At 36.5% G+C, this 22,740-nt stretch overlaps 1 protein-coding gene across 3 annotated transcripts in view; it reads right to left on the reverse strand.

Moving 5' to 3' along the window:
- The window catches only part of LOC150088469 (protein trachealess-like), a 369,924-nt gene that overhangs the window by 134,164 nt on the left and 213,020 nt on the right, over window positions 1-22,740 (reverse strand). For all 3 annotated transcript variants that reach the window (XM_090369532.1, XM_090369530.1, XM_090369531.1), the window contains one exon: window positions 15,713-15,760. In XM_090369532.1, coding sequence (XP_090225658.1) covers window positions 15,713-15,760 — 48 coding nt within the window. The remainder of the gene's footprint in view (window positions 1-15,712; window positions 15,761-22,740) is intronic.

Genomic DNA, 22,740 nt, shown 5'->3' on the forward strand with positions numbered 1-22,740 from the left:
CTAATTTAGGATCGCCCCATAAGGGGTGGTGCCCATTGAAGTCCCCTAAAATACAGAGAGGTGGAGGTAACTGTATAAGGAGATCTTCAAGATCTTTTAAACAGTAGGTACAGTTTGGCTGTAAGTAGATTGATACTAATGTTATTTCAATATGGAGCATTATACGCACAGCAACAGCTTCTATTTCAGTTTGAAGTGGAATATGTTTAGTTGGGATCTTTGAATTTATCAGGATTGCGACACCACCATGGGCAGCATTTGTTGTATTACGATCCCTTCGAAAAAGGCAATAGTTTTTTATCGATGGAGATATTTGTAAAGTTAAGTAAGTTTCCTGAAGACAAAGGGCTACTGGTGAAAACCGATTTATTAGATCTTGGATATCGTCTGTATTGCAACGAAACTCTCTGCAGTTCCATTGTAAAATACAAGGCATTATCTGTGTTTATTTGATGGAGCTGATTCTGACTGCTTTTTGAATGTGACTGGTTTATGGCGTTCCAATTTCTGTTTGTCTTTTTTTTGGAAGACTGGCCGACCCGTGTCCATTTCTTCTTCTTCTTCTTCTTCTTCAGCATGTATTTCTAAAATAGGATCTTCCTGTATAGATGTGCCAACCGTGTCCATGGTTGTATCCTGATTATTTTTCACAGTATTTGTGTTTGTAATACAAGATGTGGTAGCAATCACTGGTGGAGGAGTTACCGCTGGTATTGTCAGAGGTGTATTATTTGCTTGGTCTGTGGCCTTGGTTTGTTGCTTGCATACAGTTGGTTGCATCTCAGAGAGGATATGTCTGGCCCAATCAGAAATTGATTTATTAGTGGGGACTGTGACATCGGTTTGAACGGAGACTGCTTGATATTTTTTTACAGCATTTGCATAGGTAATATTCTGGTTTATAGTTGGCGCGACTAGTTTTCTTGCTTCTTGGTAACTGACTTTGTTTTCAACCTTGTATTTTACTATTTTTTTCTCGGTTTTCCACTTTTCACATGTCTTCGAATATGCAGGATGGTCGCCTTTGCAATTTGTACATGTCATTTTTGTAGCAGTACAGTCATTTTGTATATGGTCTGAGGATCCACAGTTGGGGCAGACAGGAATTCCTCTACATACAGTTTGAGAATGCCCATACTTTTGGCATTTATAACACCTTAAAGGGTTGGGAATGTATGGGCGAATGCGACAAAATAAATAACCTGCTTTTACAGAGGAGGGTAAATTTGGCGTATTGAAGGTGAGAATAATATTTCTTGTAGGTGTCAGTTGATTATCTTTTTTAATCATTATTCTTTTCGCTTCAATTACGTTCTGTCCCTGCAGTTCTTGAGTTATTTCTTCCTCGGTGACAGTTAATAAATCCCAACTCGATATGACACCCTTAGATTTTTTTTTTTTTTTTTTTTTTTGATTTGGTAGTTGTTGGCGCATCGGCTTCTGTGGCCATATTGCACCTCCCAAGGTTTTTGCAGTACTTTGATCCAAGCCCGAGGCGGGAATCGAACCCGCGACCTTTGGGTTGCCGGGCAGGTACTTTACCCACTCGGCTAGCCCGGTCGGCTGACACCCTTAGATGAATTTAGGGTTGCGTGAGGTGATATTTTTACAGGAATTCCAGCAAAGCTTGTTAGTTGTAGAAGCTTTTCAGAATGTCTTTGATTCATGGTTTCTATAAGTAAGTCTCCTGATTGCAGTCTCTTCACCGTCTTGGGAGATCCTGCTATACCCTCCAGATGTTTCTGTATAACAAAGGGAGACAATTTGCTCATAGGCTGGTTACTTAGAGAGTGAAAGATTAAGAAAGGTGGGCAGGGTTGCTCCATCCGATCTGTCTTCAATCTCTTAGGGTTGTCATTAATTATGTCATTTTGGTCTATATTTGCCATTTTTGCTCCTTTTCGCCCTTGGCAAGAGGACTTTTCTGCCAAGGTTTCCGGCCCCGCCACGGGGAGGCAGGAGCAGTGCCGCAAGGAGGCCAAGCGGTTAGAAAGGTTAGTTATTAGTAAAGAATATATAATATATATAATAAAAAGAAAGGTGAATTTCCTTTCTCTGTCTTTACTTGATACTTTACAAGTGCGGAACTTATTTATGATAAATAAACTGTTTATACAAAACGGTATAACTTAAAAAGAACTTTATCTCTCAGAAAGATCACTGTTTGATTCCCACAGCAAACACAAAACCTCAATCAGAGGATGGAAGAAGACCTGGATATCCTCAAGCAGAACCTCCTTGTACTCAGTAAGAGACTTCGCCAATATAAGTAAAGTGTCCAGAGGAAAACAGACAACAGGTAATTGATGAAGAGGAGAAGAAAAGCAACGAACCAGAAGGCACTCGAAGAGTTCTGAGATAACCTGTGGGTCTTTTTTTTTTTTATTATTATTATTTGGTTTCGGTTTTTTTTTTGGCGCACGAGGGTAACCTGTGGAACAGCGAAGTTAGCCACAATGGCTATGCACCCTTGATAGATCTAGAAGGAAAACACCAAGGAGATTCAAAAGGTAGAAGTACAACAGTCAATCAGAAAGTCCCACATTTGGCGAACCTAGAAATAGATAACATCTGCTACTTTTAAAAGAAGTTCAGCAGCACACACAGACATAACAGAGCAGTTCACCAAGATGATAAGACATCCTAACATGGTCCCAGAGTCACTGATTCAAGGAATCACCACAAACCCAGCTAAGTATAGACCGATAAACCAAAGAGATATCAGACCATTTGGAGAGCCAGAACATGAGACCGAACAGCAGAAGGACTGTAAGCAGATGAGCAAAGGATGCAAGGAGAAATTCACTGTTCTAGATAGTGAATTTAGGTTCTAGATTGCTCAGGTATCACCCATTGATAGAACTTTCCGAAAAGCTGAGTACAGAACATGAAATCAAAACAAATAATTTCCACAATAAACAAGCCAAATTTGGTCCATATTCTTACACAGTAATTTAAAACGCATTCCTTTGTAAGATATCACAAAAGCGATGAGGTAGACAAATTTCCACAACAGAATGAAGCTAATAAATCATAATCAAAGTTACCACGATTTTGACTGTTCAAAATGTCAACGAAGTGCGCAGCAGTTGAATAGATCAATATTTTGAATTGCACAAATAGCAAAAACGTACAAACTGGCTGGATAAAGGCTGATAATTTTACTACCATAAAGAAGACTCCATTCAGATGGGTGTAAGTACAAACAAGTGGGGTCGATCGTGTTTCTTTATCTCCTACCCCACCGATGTGTTTCTTCTATTTCTAGTACTGATAAGTACTACAATGCCAGAAATATTCTGCACACCTCTGAGGGTCCCTTCCGCCTTGCCAACACCATTGGCTTGTTCCATAGTAATCATTACCCTTTTCAATTAAGTGGAGTGGCAGGTCTTGGACGGTGGGCGAAAGAGAGATAAAAAGCTATTAGTGACAGAGACAGGAATGATGAATGAGGACTTAATCGTCCGCTGGTCTCTATCTGTTTGCTCCTAATGTTGCCCGCTGTGTAACAGGGGGTCCGTTCTGTTTCGCGTGGACCGACTGCCAATTATATAGGTGGAGCCAAAACATCGATTCGATTGTGTGTATTTTGTATCATTTGACGATCATGCATGCTTCATTTCAGTGCATTCGCCTCAAGTGGAGTGTAAACCAGGAAAGAGAATATGCAGGTCCTTATCGCCATTGACAGCTGAGGTCGATAACTGAGATCAGAAGCCGCGAACAGCTTTCGTCAGAAAAGGGGACTTATCTCCCCAGATTTTCTGCATCGACCATTTATTTTATTTTTCCTTTAACGGCGATCACCTGGTGAGTTGTCCCCAATGGAAACACCTGAAATTGACTCAAAGCATTAATGCCAACATCTGCTTGGATCAGTTTCATGTGCGCACGCGCAGAAATTTAGTTCTGGAACGTCGATTTGAAGGATGATAACGGCGTAAAGTCGAGTACTGCAGGTGTCTGATCGCCTTCGGTTGCCGCATAGCTTTATTATCAGACGCAGAGGGGGGCCCTCATCTACGGGGGCTCATCAAAAAAAAAGTCAAAAACTACAAAATGATCGTTTATTCACGTGAGCCAGTTAGATGACTTTGTTTAAAGAATATAAAATAGTAACGGCAGTTTGCGGTGATTTATATTAAATTTAAATTATTTGGGCATGCGCAGATCTATCGCTTTTCAATACTCGCGGTTCCTAAAACCTAAAATCAAGATATAAACATTCCTTATATTATTGAAATCAGAATTCTCCACTAAAAATGTCAGCACTTACGTGAAAAGTCTGATCACGTGAGCCGAACGAGGGAAAAAAAAAAAAAAAAAAATCTTAACGTGAGCTTTGCAATCATGCCATAATAATCATGTACCCATCTAGCATAATATAATTGTCTCGTTACGCTAGTAATCCCCTACTCTACTCCAATCATCGTCACGTGAGACAAGTCTCGTGATAAGAGTACACCCTCGCTACGAAAAAACGGGCATGGTTATAGTACGAAGTTGACTGCGCTTTTTTTTTTTTTTTTTTTCTCCCTTTACGATGGAGGGGGGAGGGGAAAGCATTATTTGTCGCTGCGGGCACCAAACCCTGGGTTTCGATCGGTCGGATAATTGCACAACACAAACGCCGTACATCCGTCTCGGATAATACGTAAACGTTCACCCTCCCCTCTCAACCGTGCTACTACTACTTGATGCCAACAACACCCAAGGAAAGTGTCATTATTTGAGCGAGCTCCTTTTTTTTTTTTCTTTTTTTTTCTTGATATATTTTTATTACACTCTTAAAAGAACGCGGGCCATTTTTTAAATCACGTGTTAACCCGAGGGCTCTGGTCCCAAAATGTAAAATTGACAGAAAGAGAAAGTATAAATAAGGAGAAGAAGAGAGCGAGAGAGAGAAGTATTTTAATATAAATCATGCCATCTTCGACAATATGAAAATTATAAGTTGCGAATGTCCCAGTAATAGAAGGTGAAAAAGCCACTAAACTCAGACGGCTACAGCGAGTCTATAATTACTGGCCTCCTTCTGACATTAAAAAATGCCATATAATTATGCCTTACACTCAACTATCCTTGTAGCAGATGTTGGGCTACGCTTAGCGTGCACGCACACACACGTACACACACACAACAACTTCCTTTCCAGGCTTGGGTAGCCACAATGACACTTGGTATGTGTTGTATCGCGGGATGAACCTATCTCTGCCTCAATGGGATTAATGCACGCAAATATCGGAATATAAACTTGTTAATTGGCCACTTCAGCTGTGCTTTTGTACTTCAGTTCGGCTATTATCTTGGTTGGTGACATAAGCGTTAAACAGGGAGGGCTGGGACGAATTAAATGATACTTGGACACATCATCAGCGTATCCCAGAAAATTGTTGCATGTGACATTGTCTCCAAGATACCTTGGTGAGTGTCAAGCTAACAGGTTAACGAATTCGTTTTGATTTTAGGATTTCAAAGACACGGATGGCTGCTCTTTGGATTGAGGGGGCTTGACACTTTAATAAAACGTGTTTTAACGTTAAAATTATTATTTTTAAACTTTATTTTCTATTTTAAGAATTTGTTAAAAAAAGAAAATTCATTTAATTTATAAAATTTATATTTTGAATTACTATTGTTTTTAAGTTTAATTTTTTTACTTTAAAGTTTTAAAAAATTAATTTCAAATGTTTTAAAACTTATTTTTGGCTTCGATGTATCGCGATACTAATTTACGTACTTTAAATATTTTAATAAATTAAATGTTTTATTTTTTTTATCATTTTCGAATTTTAAGACAATTTTGAATCATTTTTCCTTTTTAGAGTTTCAAACTTCAAGTATTAAAATGTTTTAAAAATTAATTTCGGTAATAATTTAAGTTCTTTAAATATTATTTTAATAAATTAAATCGTTTATAATTTTTGAATTGTAAGATTTTGAATTAATTTTATTTTTAGGATTTTTCTATTATTTTAAAGTTTTAAAATTGAAGTATTGCAATTTTTAAAATTTATTTTCCGGTTTTAATTTATTGCGGTAATAATTTAAGTTATTTTAAATATTATTTTAATAAATTAAATCGTTTATTTTTATTATTTTTGAATTTTAAGACTGACAATTTGAATTAATTTTCCTTTAATTTATTTTTTCAATTAATTTTAAGGAAAATTAATTAATTTGAATTAATTTTCCTTTAAGATTTTTCTTAATTTTAAAGTTGTAAAATGTTTTAAAAATTAATTTCTGTAATAATTTAAGTTCGTTAAATATTTTAATAAATTGAATCGTTTATTTTTTATAATTTAAAAAGCCATTTTATTGCGATGTACTGCGATATCGATTTATGTACTTTAAATATTATTTCAATAAATTCAATGTTTTATTTTTTATCATTTTTGAATTTTAAGACTTAATTTTGAATTATTTTTCCTTTTTAGAGTTTTTTTAATTTTAAAGTTTTAAACTTCAAGTATTAAAATGTTTTAAACATTATTTTACGGTTTTAATTTATTGCGGTAATAATTTTAAGTTCTTTAAATATTTTAATAAATTAAATCGTATTTTTGAAAAAAAATTAAAAGTTATTAAAATTCATAATTGGCCTTGATGAGGAGTCTAATTTTTTATTCAGGCTATATCCTACTACTAAAAGCGAGATATGCTACTTCCGCTTAAGAAGTACATTTCCTGTGAATAGGAACAACTATTTGGAGTAGGAGGTGGAGTGAAACATTATATATTCCTATCAACAAAACAATCTTTTATTTTCATATAAAATATATAATTTATAAAACAATTCAATTTTTTAGTTAGGTTCCTGTTCACTCTTGATTGTACCACTACTAGAATAAACCTCATTTCAGCTGACAGAAGAAAAATGCTGCACTACTTCGTGAGAGCGCATTTTAATTAGACTGTGAAGTTGCTGCTTCATTAATTAGAGCAGACACCTACACCTCCAATTTTCATAATGAACAAAGAATATAAAATTATTCTGCCTTATTTAAAAATTGAGCAATGCTCTATGGGTAAACAAACATATCAGAACATTGTTGTACCGGTACACATGAAATTGAAAGAATTTTATACACTACCCCACCAAATTAATAAGCAAATCTAAAATGTTCCAACTGTGAGGCACATTCCGGTGTTAGGCAAACAAAAATAATTCGTGACGTCCGAGTCACGTGACAAATGATAAGAAAAAGCTAACTTTCAAAGTCTGATATGACATAATCGAATGCTTTTTCCAGAATCGAATGAAATCATTCGAATGATTTGGTATAATCGAAATAATCCATTATGCTCATCACTAAGGATAAACCATGTGACCCAGATGACCGTTAAAAGTAGACCTCCTGTGCTATTAGGTTTAGTCTATAATATTTTGACAATGCAGTATATATAATATAAAATTTATTAGTCGCTTTTCTTTTTTTTTTTTTTTTATTCATCTTATGGTATCAACAATGACTTGTCAAAATCAAAGTGAAAATGCGTAAAATTTGCATTACGCATATTAAAACAACAACAGAAAAACACATCGATGCTGTGCCTTATTGTAATCATCATGTGGGGTCCTCGGCATCTAAACATCAATTCTTTACCTCTCAGAAGGTGTTGCCCAGCCTAGGAGCGCACCCAATAAGGAATAATAATCAGGAATGAAAAATCTGTCAAAAAAAAAGTAATAAAAGTTTAGCAAAGCTGTGGGAAAATTACTGAAACCACTTCCCTAATTTAAACACAGGTTGTGAAACGGGGGGATGCATTCAACAACGTCAAGGGGGGAGTTATCAGTAAAACTAGCATGACGCACTAAATAAATATATTTCCGATTCACGTTTCCCGCTCATTTATCATCATTTATCTTACAGCGCCCTCTACTTCCGTTTTAAATTAAAATTTCGCGGTAAACATCCTGTTTGCCAATGGGAAACACGTAGAATACATAACCACATCAACTATCACTGCCCCATCGTGCGGATCTAAATTATACACCGCCACTAAGTGAACCTCCTCCCAATCAAGCTTAACAGACGCTATTTTTCCTTTTATTAAGTTATTACGAGCATGCGAAAAAGCCAGGGCTATCGCAGCCTTTTAATCTTATGCAAAAAAAGGTTAAAGGTCGTGCGGCTATCTTCATTACAATGCTCCTGGTGTACCACCTTATCTTCGACCACGTCTGTTATCCGCAATATTTGTGAGAGAGCGAATTTCTCTACTCTAACTATTCTGTCGCCTCCATGATTTTTATCCCTTCAAAGTGACACTTAGCAATGCGCATAAAAATTAATTTTGTGCTTGTTATTTGTGTCTGGACAGAATGCTAATTAGTGACCTACAGATGTGGCTAAAGATAAAACCATCCCCGGTGCATTTAACAACAGTTTTCCGTAAAGATGATGGATTTACTTGCACGACAAACGAATAATACAAATGGGGAAAAAAAAAAAAAAAAAAACTCAAAATGGCTGTTTATGCGAAGATAATCTGTAATAATTATACTGCAACGAGCAAATCAGGAACAAGAAACGACGCCATTGTTTTTCCAGAAATAATGAAATGCACTTGGCAACTTGCCAACATTTTGCACGACTCCATTATTATTATTTTTTTTTTTTTTATTCTCTGTTTTATTTATTCCAATAAATCGATGGTTGTTAACGAATAATTTGCTTTTCCTTTGAAATATTTGTTGGCAAAAGTATGTCATTCTCAGAAGGTATGTAAATAAAAACAAGTTCTAATAATCTGTTCTAATAATTGCTGAATCTAGGTTTTCCAGTAATGGAGGAATAACTTGTTAAAGACATTAATAAAGCTTGGTTTATGAAGGCTGCCATCACCTTATTAGATGTTCCTTGTTTGTAACACGAGGGGCCCCCCAAGTAATGAAATCTCTAATAATCTCTCGGAGTTATTATGAGCGTTGTGGACCGGTTATAAATGCGAACAAAGATGCGCCCATGGTAATGCTGCATTTCAAGTCATGCACCAGTTATGGGGCACCAGTTATGCACCACTTGTGAATTCATAACATAGATATTAACAGCAATTCCATAGTAACTGAAATCACGAATCTATAACAATTTTTATCTAAAAATGTAAAAACAATCGACTTTTTTTAAATCATATCGTCTGCTTAACGATAAACAAAAGCAGACGATTCAATAAAAAATTAAGATCAAAATCGGGCAAAAAAATTATTTATCAAAAAAAAAAAAAAAAACAGGGAAATCAACTTTTTATATCGTCTGCTTATCGATAAATAATAAAATCAGACGATTCAATAAAAAAATTAAGGTTAAAATCCGGAAAAAAATTTATTTATCAAAAAAACTGCAAAGAAATCTAACTTTTTATATCGTCTGCTTACATAAATAATAGATGTAGACAATTTAAAAGGAAAATAAAATATTGGAACCAAAATTTCCTTCATCAGCTGTGAATTCAAGCAGAATAAGCTCAATTTTAATTTCGTCTGATCCTTAAGGGTTACTTAGTGTAGGATAGGAGGAAAGATTTGATTTCGCCATTAAGTGCATTTATTGAAGAATCACCTTTTACCAGAGGTTACAGCTAAATGTGGAAACTAAAAACAGCATTTGTGGGCCAAAGCGAGTTTCAAAAAAAAAAAAAAAAATCTAAGAATGTAGAAGAAATTCAGTTGACGTTTTTAATTTTATCGTCTGCTTATCGATAAACAATAAAAGCAGACGATTCAATAAAAAATTAAAATCAAAATCGGGCAAAAAATATTATTTATCAAAAAAATTGCAAAGAAATTAACTTTTTTTACATCATCTGCTTATATAAATAGTAAATGCCAACGATTTGAAAGGGAAATAAAATATTGAGACCAAAATTTCCTTCATCAGCTGTGCATTCAAGCAGATTAAGCTCGATTTTAGTTTCGTCTGATCTTTAAGAGTTACTTAGTGTAGGATAGGGGAAAAGATTTGACTTCCCCATTAAGTACATTTATTGAAGAACCACCTTTTACCAAAAGGTTACAGCTACGTGTCTAAAGAAACTGTAATTTTGTTCCCGGTGGAAACTAAATACAGCATTTGTGGGCCAAAGGGAGTTTCAAAAAAAGAGTCCAGTCATGGGGTGAGCGATATGCATGCTGCGGGAAGACAGCTGCTACCCACAGCGACTGCCCTAGACATTATAATGATAGGCACTAGCCTACAGTTACCGCTGACACAAGGAAAAGTATTGGCCTTAATTATAAAGGTTAGATATATCGACGACAGTCAACTGGTGAGAAATTATAGCCTCCATCTTAGAAGCCTGCGTGCTACATTGTCTACCACGATGTAAAAATCCACGCGGGCAATTCCTAACAAATACATACATACATCTAACAGACACGGACACCCTTTCTGTGTCTTCCTTCAACTGTCTGCCAGCTGAAAGAATGCATGCGGAACGCACGTGCAACACCTAACACTGTTAGCTTTTTTCTTTCTTTTTCATTTTTGATATCATTTAGAGGAAATTTAGATATAACTGTGGGTTGTAGAAAAGGAAAACTGGGTTAAATTAGGGTGCTGTGGAGGAAGATTTAAATTAAATCAGTGTGGGATGGACCTTATGTAAATGCGAACAAAACGCTAACTTTTTTTTAAATCAAAGAACGTCTTTTTAGAAACAATCAAAACCAGGAAACAGAGATCAAAAAGGAAAGTCTAAAAGGGAATAAAATCTAAAAATGGAACAAATTAAAAGGGATAAAATCTAAACAATGGTAAAAAAAGCAAGAAAAACTTAAAAAAATGAAATTTTCAAAGGGGAAAAAACTTAAGAAAAAACAAAACATTGGAAAATTAAAAAAAAACTAAAAAAAGGAAATGGTTAAAAAGCAAGAAAAACTAAAAAAAAATCAAAGTAAAATAATTAAAAGAAAATAAACAGAAACATGAAAAATAAAAAGAAAAAAAATCTGAAGAAAAGAATCAAAATTACACTTAAAAAATTCAGGAAAAATCAATAAACAGTAAAAAGTTAAAATATAAAATGAAAAAAATAATATTAATAAATAAGACTAAAGAAAACAAAAAAGCTAAAACTCCAGAAATAAAAATGGATAAAATCTAAATGAGGAAATAGTGAAAAAATTAAAAGAAAGAAAACTAAAAAAAACTGAAAAACCATTTAAAAGAAAGAAAATTTTAAAAAAAAGCAAAAGAAAATTTTTAAAACAAAAAAAAAAATTAAAACAGGAAAAATAAAAAGAAAAAAATAGGAAACAAAAAGGGGAAAATTAAAAAAACAAGTCAAAACGATAAAAAAGTAAAAAAACTAAAAAGGAAATATTATGATAATTTTAATCATGGTCATTTTCATCATTTATTTTAAAATTAAAAAATTAAAATAAAACTATTCGTATCGTCTGCTTTACAATCAAATAAAAGCAGACGCTCAATTAAAATAAAATTAAAAAAAAAACTAAAAATTAAATATCACCATATCGTCTGCTTTTCAGTGAAGAATAAAAGCAGGCGCTCCATTAAAATTCAAGAGGAAAAAATGTAGACTGAAATAGAATAGCGCTCGGGCTTCCTTTTAGTTTGATTTTTAAGGATTACAAATGTCGGCGCCCTTCTAAAAGGGTTGAAACATAAAACGGAGCAAAAACTGAAAAGAAAATTAATTTAAAAAAATAGGGAAAATTTAAAAAAATCAAAATTAAAATACAAAATACATAAAAGGGAGAAAACAAAAAACAAAATGGTAACGATTCGTCATGGTTTTACCCCATATCGATAACATATCGTGCAAGGCAAAGATATACACACACAATGACAGAAAAAAAGAGAATGAACTGGTTTCAATACAGCTGCTAACAAGCGCTGGAAAGAGAAGGATAAAGATAGGGACTGCGGCCCTTACCCCCCTGTGTATGTGTGTGGTGCTTGCGCCCGTATAAACAGACACACACAGTGTGGTACATCAATTCGCCAGAAAATGTGACACCAGCACGAATTATGAGTTGCTAACACGAGACTGGGGAAAATTATGGCCTTGAAGTGCAAATATATGGTGGGAATCACCCGCATTTGGTACAATGAAGCGTTTTGGTGCTACCTTGTACCAAAACCTCGGGACTGCGGCACACTCATGCAAACACCATCGGAGCATAAATGAGTATCGCTATAAAACTCAGACGTAATGAAACTTTACAGATTTTGTTCGTACTGGTCTGTTACCATGGCTACGCTTCATAAAACTTCTGATTTGATTATAACAGCAGAACGTTGTCCTTTGCTCTATTAGGCGTAAAACCGAAGTGAAAAAAAAACCGAAAAGGCATTTAACTCTCATACACAACGTCTTCACTTTGGGTCGATTGTGTATTGCACTATAAATAAACAGCGCTTCCCTAGACGTATCATTGCTTGGTGGGCTCATTGGAATCAGGAAAATGGGCTGTAAAAATTTCTATGATGTGGAGAAATAATTGATAAACTGTGGCGTAGCCACCACGCTGGCTGCGAAGGCTGTAGGACAATTTTCTGTACTCAGAAATAGTAAAGTTAGCTAGAAATAGATTTATGGTTAACGCTTGGAGTTTTGTTTTATATTAAGTTGTTAAGTAGAAATAGGGCAACTTTTATGACCCTAAAATTACTACGATTGTTCTGTTGGTGCCCACTGGTAAAATTAATCTAGAAGTTTTCTACATTTACAATTAATCTACATTTTTCTGAAAAGAAAATAGAATAACTTCGAAGGTATAGATTTTTATTTTGTTTTTTCAGTTGTGTGCTCAGTGACTTTCGATTCCCATAAAGATCCTTTTTTAGGACCACACATAAAACAACTTGGACGAGTATGTGGAGGGGGGGAAGGGGATTTCCGATCAATAGAAGTGGATATTGTCATCAGAAAGAAAATACCTTTCAGTGGAGCTCCTCTGTGATCATTGCTATGGAGACGACTGGCAGACACAAGCCTATTATTTACATTTGCGCTTAAAATAAACACAGAGAGTAATAAAATAATGTGGGTCATAAAATGCAAGCGTGACACACCCTTCTAAGAGTCGCTTTAACAAGGAACGTAATAGTGATGGGATGATTACACACCACGAGCCTTGTGAGAGTGGGAAAAACGATCTCAGAAATTGGTCCCTTCCCTCTTCGATTTCCCCCCCCCCCCTCAGTCGCGCATCTCATTGGCGAACCCGATTTGTTTATCATTTTAACTTACAAAACTGCAAACATCTTTCTGCCATTTTGTTTTAATCGCTTGAAAGCATATAAAGTTAAGTGAAATGCATGTTTACAAAAGCAAAGAAAAAAATGGTGCACGAAATGACGCATAGAAACAATTGCTTTCATTTGTTTCTATGCGTCATTTCGGACTTTCACCAAAAAAAAAAAAAAAAAAAAAAGAAAAACCAGAGTACCCGGAGAGGACTTTTACTGTCCGGCTTCTTATGATTAATTAATATTTTTTCAGTAAGGAAACGTCTCCTATTGCGCGTGAAAAACATGGTCTTAGATCGCTTCTGCGTACCAAGGGCAAATACGAGGGAGGTGCTGCAATTTCTGTAATTATGAACATCAACCTCGATTGACTAATGCTCTATAAGCAGTAATAACTGAGCAATAAACCTGTCTTAAGTGCAAAAAGGCTAACAGAGAGCAATTATATTGCTTTTTCAACCCTGTCTTCTTCCCTACATCCGGTAGATTCAAAACATTAAATTTCTCCATTATACTCAGGTGTTCAAACCTTAGCTTGGCTCAATGATTGTAGTCAAGGTTATTTGACTGTTGGATGGCAGTAACTTAAAGATGACGATCAGTGTTCTAAGACTGATGACGTACAAGTTCATTGCCTATTGGGTCAAAGGTAATATCCACCTTCAGATACATTGTATGTTAATCTTACTGGCTTATTGTTATTCTACAAATAACAGCGTACGTAGTTTTCTATCCATTTTGATTTCTATTGTGTTTTTATTGTTAGGCCTAATTTATCTTTGAGGTTATTTTGTTCTGGACATTACTTTATTTCATCTGATACTTCTAACAGACTACAGACAATCGAGTCTTCATTAAAATCACTAAAAGTTATTAGCGGATTTGGTACACCAAATTTCCTTTTCTTTCAATAAGTATTTTTTTTTTAATAATGGATGATTGGCCGATCAGGATTCGATGGTAAGATATAATGCGGACCACGTTTATCGATTTCTACTCCCTACTAACTTCCCCCACCCCCTCAACTCAACTTCTTCACATCAAGACGCGTGTTTCTTAAATGTCATTTTTAACTTACATGAAAAGATCGACCTATTGAAGACTAAATGCAACCTGGAGTGATCGAAAACATTTTTATACTCTGCTGCCATGGTTACAGAACCGATTTAAGAAAACAGACTGTTCTGATAGTCGTGTGAATCCCTTCTTCAGGGGGAAAAAAAAGGGCACAGCTGACATTAAAATGTCCAACGTTTAGCTTTTTATCTTCGTCAGGTGTTCAATTATGAGAAAAAAAGGGTTGAGCTTCCAAAGAGCTTTTAGAGATGCATTATCTGGTAAGAGGAGCAAACTAGATGAATTACTATGCAACGTTTCTTTTCTTTAGTTCCTAATTATGTCGTTGCGAACCGCTAAACCTAATTATGTTCAAGGATTTAAGTGATTCTCACCGTGTTGGATATTTCAAAGATTTGAAAACAAACACGCGCCAGATAACTGGATGGCTAACGCGTTAAATTAGACAGGGCAGCTGCTTTGGTGAGCAGGTGTTTGCCTTCGTTTACATCACCACCTTGGAAACCAGTGGGTCCATTTATCTCAATGTGTAATGTAGGCCAGGCACTTCCTGGCATTCAGCCAATAGAAAGCCAACCTGTGTTCCTTGATCATAAAACACAGCCAACCGAATCGCTACCTTACTAAAAATCGTTTTATTGCTGGGAACAACGTTGTTCACCATAAAAGTAAATCACCAAGCGGTTATGGTAAATGAACTGCTAAAATCGCATGCAAAGAGAGTTGGTTTTATGATCTGAAAAGAGAAATGAATTTCCATCTATTAAATTCTGTCACAATTCATTCCATGTATGCTATGAAGCGTAGTTGAACTGAACTGACTTTTGTTTGTTCCATATTCATTTTATATTCATCTTGGAATTCACTTTTCAAATGTATTCGGAATAGCAAATTATTCCTGGAGTTAACTCGGTACTTGGGATGACCTCGTGGATCTTTTCGGATACATTGATTCCTCTTCCACCTCAAACAACCACGGATTTAGAGTGGCAAGTCGAGAATCTCACAATCCTCATTTAACTCCTTATCTTGATCTCAGAACTGATCCACTGCAGAATTGTCATGGTACCAGAAAATTTTCGTTCCCTAAAACATTCCTTTGATTTTGGGAAAACGTGAAAGTTATCGAGGATCAAGATTGGACTAAAATGGTCAGCAAAACCATAAAACGTGGAAAAGGAGATCGATATTAACACAAACCAATACCTTAATTCATTAAAAGGCTACTGAACGCAGAAATAAGGAGTCCCCAGAACAAAATGTTGCATATCCTCTCACATATCGATCAATCTATCAAATTCAAGGTTACTCTTAACTACAGGAGTATTTTAAATGTTTGTTTGGTCTATCAAAGCCAGTCGAAATTACCTGAAGAGTAGATATTAAGGAAAAACTTACAAACTTACCGTGTTGGTACAGCTGGAGGTCCCGCACTGTCCTCTTCACTCCCTTTCCTGTAAAAGGAAGCAAAGATTACTTTAAGAAAATTAATGCACAATCTACAGTAAGATAAATAATTTTATTTATCAACGTAATTTAGAAGAGTACGTTTTAAATCAAAAATTTTATTCTACATGTAAACTATCTCACGAATAAATTGTTTATTTTATTACGCCTCCTGGTTATTAACCCCAAACAGGTTGCCCTCATCATTTATCGGGCAGTTTTCTTGCTTTTTTTTTTTTGTTGTCTCACTCGCTATAAACCTGATATGAGTAGATAATTTCCTTTGCCTTCTACTTAACACCTGAACTCAGTCCCAACAAATATAGTTCTAACCTAATAACCTTAGAGTTACCGTATCTAAATCCAGCTCAGTAATAATAACTGTCAGTGAAAATGATGGCAGATATAGGTCAAGTGGGGGCATACCTGTCGTGTTGCTGTCCTAAGGGTGCGTATTTTTTTATTACATTATACAGGTGTAGATTATCTTTTACACCCATCAACGAACTTTATCAGAAAGTCTAGTTGTACATCGACAAACTTCAAAAATTAGGAGAAGGCCAAGAAGTGAATTAGGAGATCAACCATTGATGATAGGCCTAGTTGGAAAACCTAGGGGGTGGAGGATAGAAGGCATTCCTGGGATGATGAGTAAACAACTCTTGTACATCACCAGATGGCTAATTTTTCTCTACATTTAAGGAGGGCGGTTTTCATATATTAAAATAAAAAATACGAATTCAAGTAGAAAAACACTTTTGAAATGAAATAACCGTGGTATTTACTGTAGTTTGAAGAGTTTGGTAGTTTTTGTGTGCTTGGTGACATTAAGGGAATCCACCAGGTTCTATAGAGACAACGTTGGCTCATTTCCAAGTTTATCAGCACATATACAGACTTTCGTAGCTTAAAAGACAAAACATGCGCATTCAATAAATGTCCTGGAAGGGAAACTTACGATCAAAACAGACTCATTTCAAAACGAACGCGAAAACTGGGCGTGTTGTAGAAGTTCCCTAACGCAACCAAAGAGATACTGGCGTTGGATTTGTCGCCCGGTTCGCTGTTAACTTGTTGCGCACTTAGAGGCTAAAAGGAAACCCTCCCACTTCGACCCTTTTTTATTTTTGTTTGATCGCTGCTTCAACCCCAACAATGGTGGAAAGTTTCAGAAGATTAACCAACCGTACAAGCTACGTATACAACGTCAACCCCCCTCTAAGGAAGAGTCCAACTGTTCTGCATACATCGAGGACAAATATTAATCACCGTCAAACGTATCGTAGTTGTCTCCTAAGGGACCAAAGTTCATAAAAAGAAAAGCACCACTCGCAAAACATTAATTCTTACATCATCGGCAACAGCCTGCTAAAATGACGGCATTTGGCAAAGAGAGGGGGCGTGGCTAGACGCCGAACCAAGAGATGCACAGAAATAAGGCGGAAGGAGGGAGGGGAACGGGGGGGGGATAAAAGCGACTCACGTGACCGGTGTGTGCAGAGGCGAACACACACGAACGGTTGCCTAGCAACCGGCACATCTGCTGACAACACCAGTCGAACGGCCTAAGAGGATTGTTAGCATATGATGGATGGGGTAGCCAATAACACTGGATGTTTGATCAAATGGGAACCTAAGGTTTTCTGCGGTAAGCAGAGAGTTGCTCATTGTTCTGCCCCTTGACTGCCTGTTTCCCCCATTCTAGCACTGTTTCCAGTGATTTACTGAGATCTGGGATTTCAACTGCAAGTTTCATAGCGTTTGTAAACTTTCCGGGATGAAAGCCTTCATCCTGTCACAGATCGGATAACTTGGCCACCAATTGAGAAACCCTTAAACGTAGCCTTCACCAATGAAAATAAATCATTGTAGAAAGGTGGATGGAACTCTGATTTTCTAAATGGGAGGTATATCCACTCATCAGCAAGGAGGGTTGCAAAAAAATTCCTGGAGTTACCAAACAAGAAGAATAACACCTTTATTAGCTATTGGTTAATCGCTTCAAACTCGGTCATTACCGTTCATAAAACTACAACTGGACGAAGGCAGCATCTTAAGGTCCTTTTATAAGGTCCAAAGGCAACATATAAACGTACTAAATACAAAATTATCAGTTAAAAAAATAAACATTCTAATTCTGTTTGATCTTTGACCTCCTGCTGCCTAAAATTATTGTATATTTACTAGTTGGATAAACACGAACGTCGTTTAGCGGCAACCTCTGATGTGGGTTTAGACTTTCTTTGAAAACTGGAATGGTCCATTGAGTATTCAAAGTATGTTACCATTTGCACAAAACGTGTTCGCTTTCTCTTGTATGCCCTTCCAGATTCCCGTGAATTATGGCGATGGTAAAGCCAGACAAATGTGTGCCGAATACATTTTGAGGTTATTAGAAAGACTTGTCACTTTGCCCTCCACTTGATCGTCTGACAAGTCCGTAAATTATCCTGGGCAAGGCAGTTAATCACAGTGTTTAAATTTCTCTGTGGCAACAACACATTCACCTGCTTAAACTAGCGGAATTAAAACAAATCTTACTTGGTAGGGAGTAAAGATCATTCGTACGTGGAAAGTCAACTCAGATATAAATAGAGATAAACACATCCTACATTCTCCTTCGTCTCCTTTCAACACTATACCCAAGCTAGTCGTTCTCGGGTCATGGTAGTCAACAAACCATTCTTAGAACACACTGAGTCAAAATGAAAGAGAAAACATCGGGTAGCATGTAGTAATTACCATCTGGTGGATACCGCACCTACTGTCTAATAGCCTCTAATTTATTACTCATTTGATGGGTGTTGCACTTAAATACCGCTAGATGGCAGTGTTGTGGTCACGAATTTAATAACTTCTGCCCGACTGGCACATTTTTATTATGCATAAATTAAGAGCCGAATTGGAACATCAGAAGCGGGTACATCACGAACGTTTGCTTTCTGTTGTCCAATAGGATTCGTCTTAGTGTTTTTCGTTGATTACTTATTGACTTTGAAAGGAAGATGAATTAATGAATAAGTAATGATTTATCCGAAGACCAGGAAGCTAAACTTAAAAAATATAATATTTATTTCACCCAATTTAAGAAGTGTACTGTGGAGTTTGGATAATATGCTTAGATGAAAACGAGTGACAATCATGGCTTAGTAACTATTGTTCTGGAGCTCCGGTATGATATTGGGCCAACACAAATAAGATGGAGAGGACTACAGTAAAGTGGGACATTACTTTTAATTGCTAGGTTATTTTAAGAAGCAAAATGGGAGAAGCTTTTCTTTGTTAGTCTACAACGGGAGTCTACGAGGCATAATTTCTAAATTATTTTGCATTGGAATTAACAGCGTCCAGGGGACCAAATTATGCTTCTGGTGAAGTTGAATATGCATGTCCCCCTCAGCAAATGAAGACCTCTCTGGAGCTCAGAGGATTAAATTAATGTTAGCAATGCCAGAGCGGGCCTGTCCCAGGACAGGCCCACTCCACTGATTTAATTCTGCTTTGACCATGAGGTCTAAAAAGAACCTATTCTTGCAGAATCCATACTGATTTAAATTCATCAAGTTCAGAGTTCCAGGATACCATATAAACTGTGTGTTTTTCATCCAGTCTAGGGTTTTACCAAGACAGCTGGTTAGTGAAATCGGCCATATTTTTGCGGATTTGAGAGATCTTTCTCAGATTTTGGGGAACGCTAAAACAATTTAATGCTGGAAGCAATTAAGGCAAGAATTTTCCAAGAATATTTTATTAAAGAAAATCAGCTTAAGGTGCAATGCATGATTATCCAAATGTTAGGCATTAGGTAGAATATCCCATCAAGGCATCGCTGCTCTGAGATCTATCTATTCATGGATTTCTTGAGTTCAAAGATGACAAAGTTGGTTATAAGGAATAGAACATAGTGTGCTGTTCCAGTAATATTCATGTTGCTGAAAGTTCAGATTCACTCCACATTAAGGCCATTGAAGTACTTTCTCCACATATGTTCCACTGGAAAAAAAGATTCTTAGCTCTAGTGATATTGGGAAAAACTGCAGCTGCACCGACATGACTTTCAGTTTGAGATCCATCTGTATACACTGGAGTGAACTGTTCATCTTGGGCTGTCAGTGATGCATGCAATTGTAATACGTTCTGTCGGGAGTGGGAATTTTTTCCCCATGCTGAGAATGATAAATAGCATGGGGGCACGTGGCACGTCCAGGGAGGGACTGTACAAGAGACAGTAGGTTCTAACTCACTCAAGTCAAGTTGCCAATCAGTAAGTATAGACTGAAGGCATATCCCTGTTGATAGGTTGATTGATGGGTAGGCTCTATAAAGATTTTCCCATTTTGGGGGAAAAAAGTCGTTTCCAAGTTGGGTGATTTAGTTGTCCGTTGAGGTTCGCTGCACAGCTTACTAAAAGAGTTTCTCTGCGTGAATGTAAGGGAGGTTCATTGGCTTCAGCATAGAGGCTCTGGATGCACTACTGTGAATACTGAATCAAGCTATCATAAGGCGCTTGGTCTGGCAGAGCTGAGGATAACTAAGTGTAACCTAACCACCGGGTGAGGCAACTTTTACTGTAATCTGACGCCCTATAGTGAATGCGTGATTCGGTCCTACTATAGGACGTCAGACTCCAGTAAAAGTTGTCCCAAATGATACAGATGCAGCAGTATAAATCAATTGGTCCTCCATATAATTTAGAAAGTAAATTTTTACGTTTATCAAATGTTACAGATAGAAACGGCGGATGATAGAAGCTATAGGAATTACTTGATTGCCCAGTCGCAGCTCTAGGTCTGAATGTAGACTGTGGTAACACTGTCGATCGCACTTTGTAACTTTCCACCGTTTGCATATTGCAGGAGATACTGAGGTCACCTGTATACAGAATGGTAGATACCGTTTTGTTAGGTTCTGCGGTATTGAGAGATGGAAGATTTATATTTTCCCCAGGGCTTCCTTGAAAAATTCTCATTTCGAGACCCTGTTAATATTAAACTGGCTGTTCAACGTTAGGCTATAAATTTAGGTTCATCATCCAGTGGATCGCTAAAGTCTATCCTGCAGATTCAGCAATACGGGGTCGGTCTCGCCGAGTAGCATTATTGTCCAGTCGGTAAAATAGTGGTATAGTTTCTGATCGGAGGCGTTACTTGGGAGTTGGGCTTATTTCTTTTAAAGCGATCCTGTTCGGTTATAATCATTTATAAGAATATATGGAATAATTAATATATTCGATTGTGATAATGAAAAGGTATTTAACGAGCCTGACAGAACAGAAGGCAGCATGGAGGATTTACGGAATGACAGGACACTCAGGTTCACGCCAGTTTAATAGTATTAATAGTGACAACGTGACGCAAGGAAGCAAGCATATACAGCATCGGCCGAAAAAGGAAAAAACATTACCCACTTCGTTTATCCATCCCTAATAATAATTTGTCCAATCCTTCATTAGATTTATTCGAATTGCCCAACTTCCCGAGCAGCAAGCAGCAGCTGATTCCAAAACCGAATCATTCTCTGGCAGCAAGCAAATTTTCACATATCTATTCTGCGACCATCCTCTTCCAATTTATGTCCCCAAAAGTGTGTGTCATGGGAGAAAGAGTAAATATGCCAATATCATTCAGTTTACTCATTTAAGGCTTGTAAATTTCAATCAATCTCTTTGCAGGCGCCTAGTTCCCATACACCACTACAAGTTACAGAATTCATGTCTCTCTTGGTAAGGGTTTATTTTGTAACTCTCACTAATCTCGCAATTCTCTTCAACCCGTCCTTATCTTCTTAAAATGAGGCTTCCAAACCTGGATGCAGTACTCAAGATATGACCTAACCACTTCTTTGTACCTGCTGTCAAAATTCCTGTAATATCATTGACAAAACCCAACGAGCTGTCCTGGCAGCCTGTCTGCACTGATCAGAGAACTTCATGTCAGACTGTACAATTACTCCACTACCTTGAGTTTGCTACCACAAATAATGGACAAAGTCAAGATGTTATAATCTATTCATTCGATTGTACTCATGTTATTCGAATGATTATTGGTTACAAACGGGTGGACAAAGTCGATTCATCATTATGACAAATCATTCGAAGGATTAATTATGATGGGCATAATCAAGAGGTTATAAACAGCTTCATTTGATTGCAGTTGATAGACTTACTCCGCCAACATCTTGATTAACAACAATTATTCTCTTCTAACGGAAATTCCAAATCACTGTTAGTATTTGTTACTTTGAGAGACTCTTCAGAATAATTTTACTGAAGCAACTGATGTTGATGGAACACAGAAGTGTAAATTTTTGGTTACTAATCATTCGATTATGTCCATTGTTATGTACCACCCAGATGGTGTTTTATTTCTGGGATTATTAGTACTGAAATGTAGTAGCTAGCGTACAATTATCAATGTTAAATCACAAGTGCCACTTTTCACTGCCTAATTGATACAGGTCCTGCTGAAATGCCTTGGTCACTCTCGTCAACCTTCGTCCTGTCTACCTTTGTATCATCAGCAAAAACTTAGACATTAAACTTGATATGCCTCCATTAATATCGTTAAAAATACTGAAAAGAGTAAAAGGGCATCAATACAAAACTCTGAGGGATCCCGTTAATAAAATTACGAAAGGCAGTCAATAAACTACCCCTTTGCCCACAGCAGTCACTTATCCCCAATGCCACACTGCTCCAATTTGTACAGCAGTTGTTCCTGTGGAGGAGTGTCAAAAGCTTTTCTGAAATCTGAGAATGTGATTTAAAAATTAATTTTTGCATCCACTTCTGGTTTGTTACTCCGTTATAGAGTAGCTAATTAAGTTAGTTGGTTGGTCAAGGTCTCCTTAAGAAAATCACGCTGTGATTGCCATATAACTACGTGAAGATATCCAGCAATACTTCTTTAAGCACTGACTTCTGACTTCATTATTTTTCTTGGCACAGAAGGCAAGCTCACAGGTCGGTAGTTACCTACTTCTGCCTTTG

The sequence above is a fragment of the Mastigoproctus giganteus genome, chromosome 3 (assembly GCF_048544385.1).
Source record: "Mastigoproctus giganteus isolate SK-2022 chromosome 3, ASM4854438v1, whole genome shotgun sequence".
Lineage (NCBI taxonomy): Eukaryota > Metazoa > Arthropoda > Arachnida > Uropygi > Thelyphonidae > Mastigoproctus > Mastigoproctus giganteus.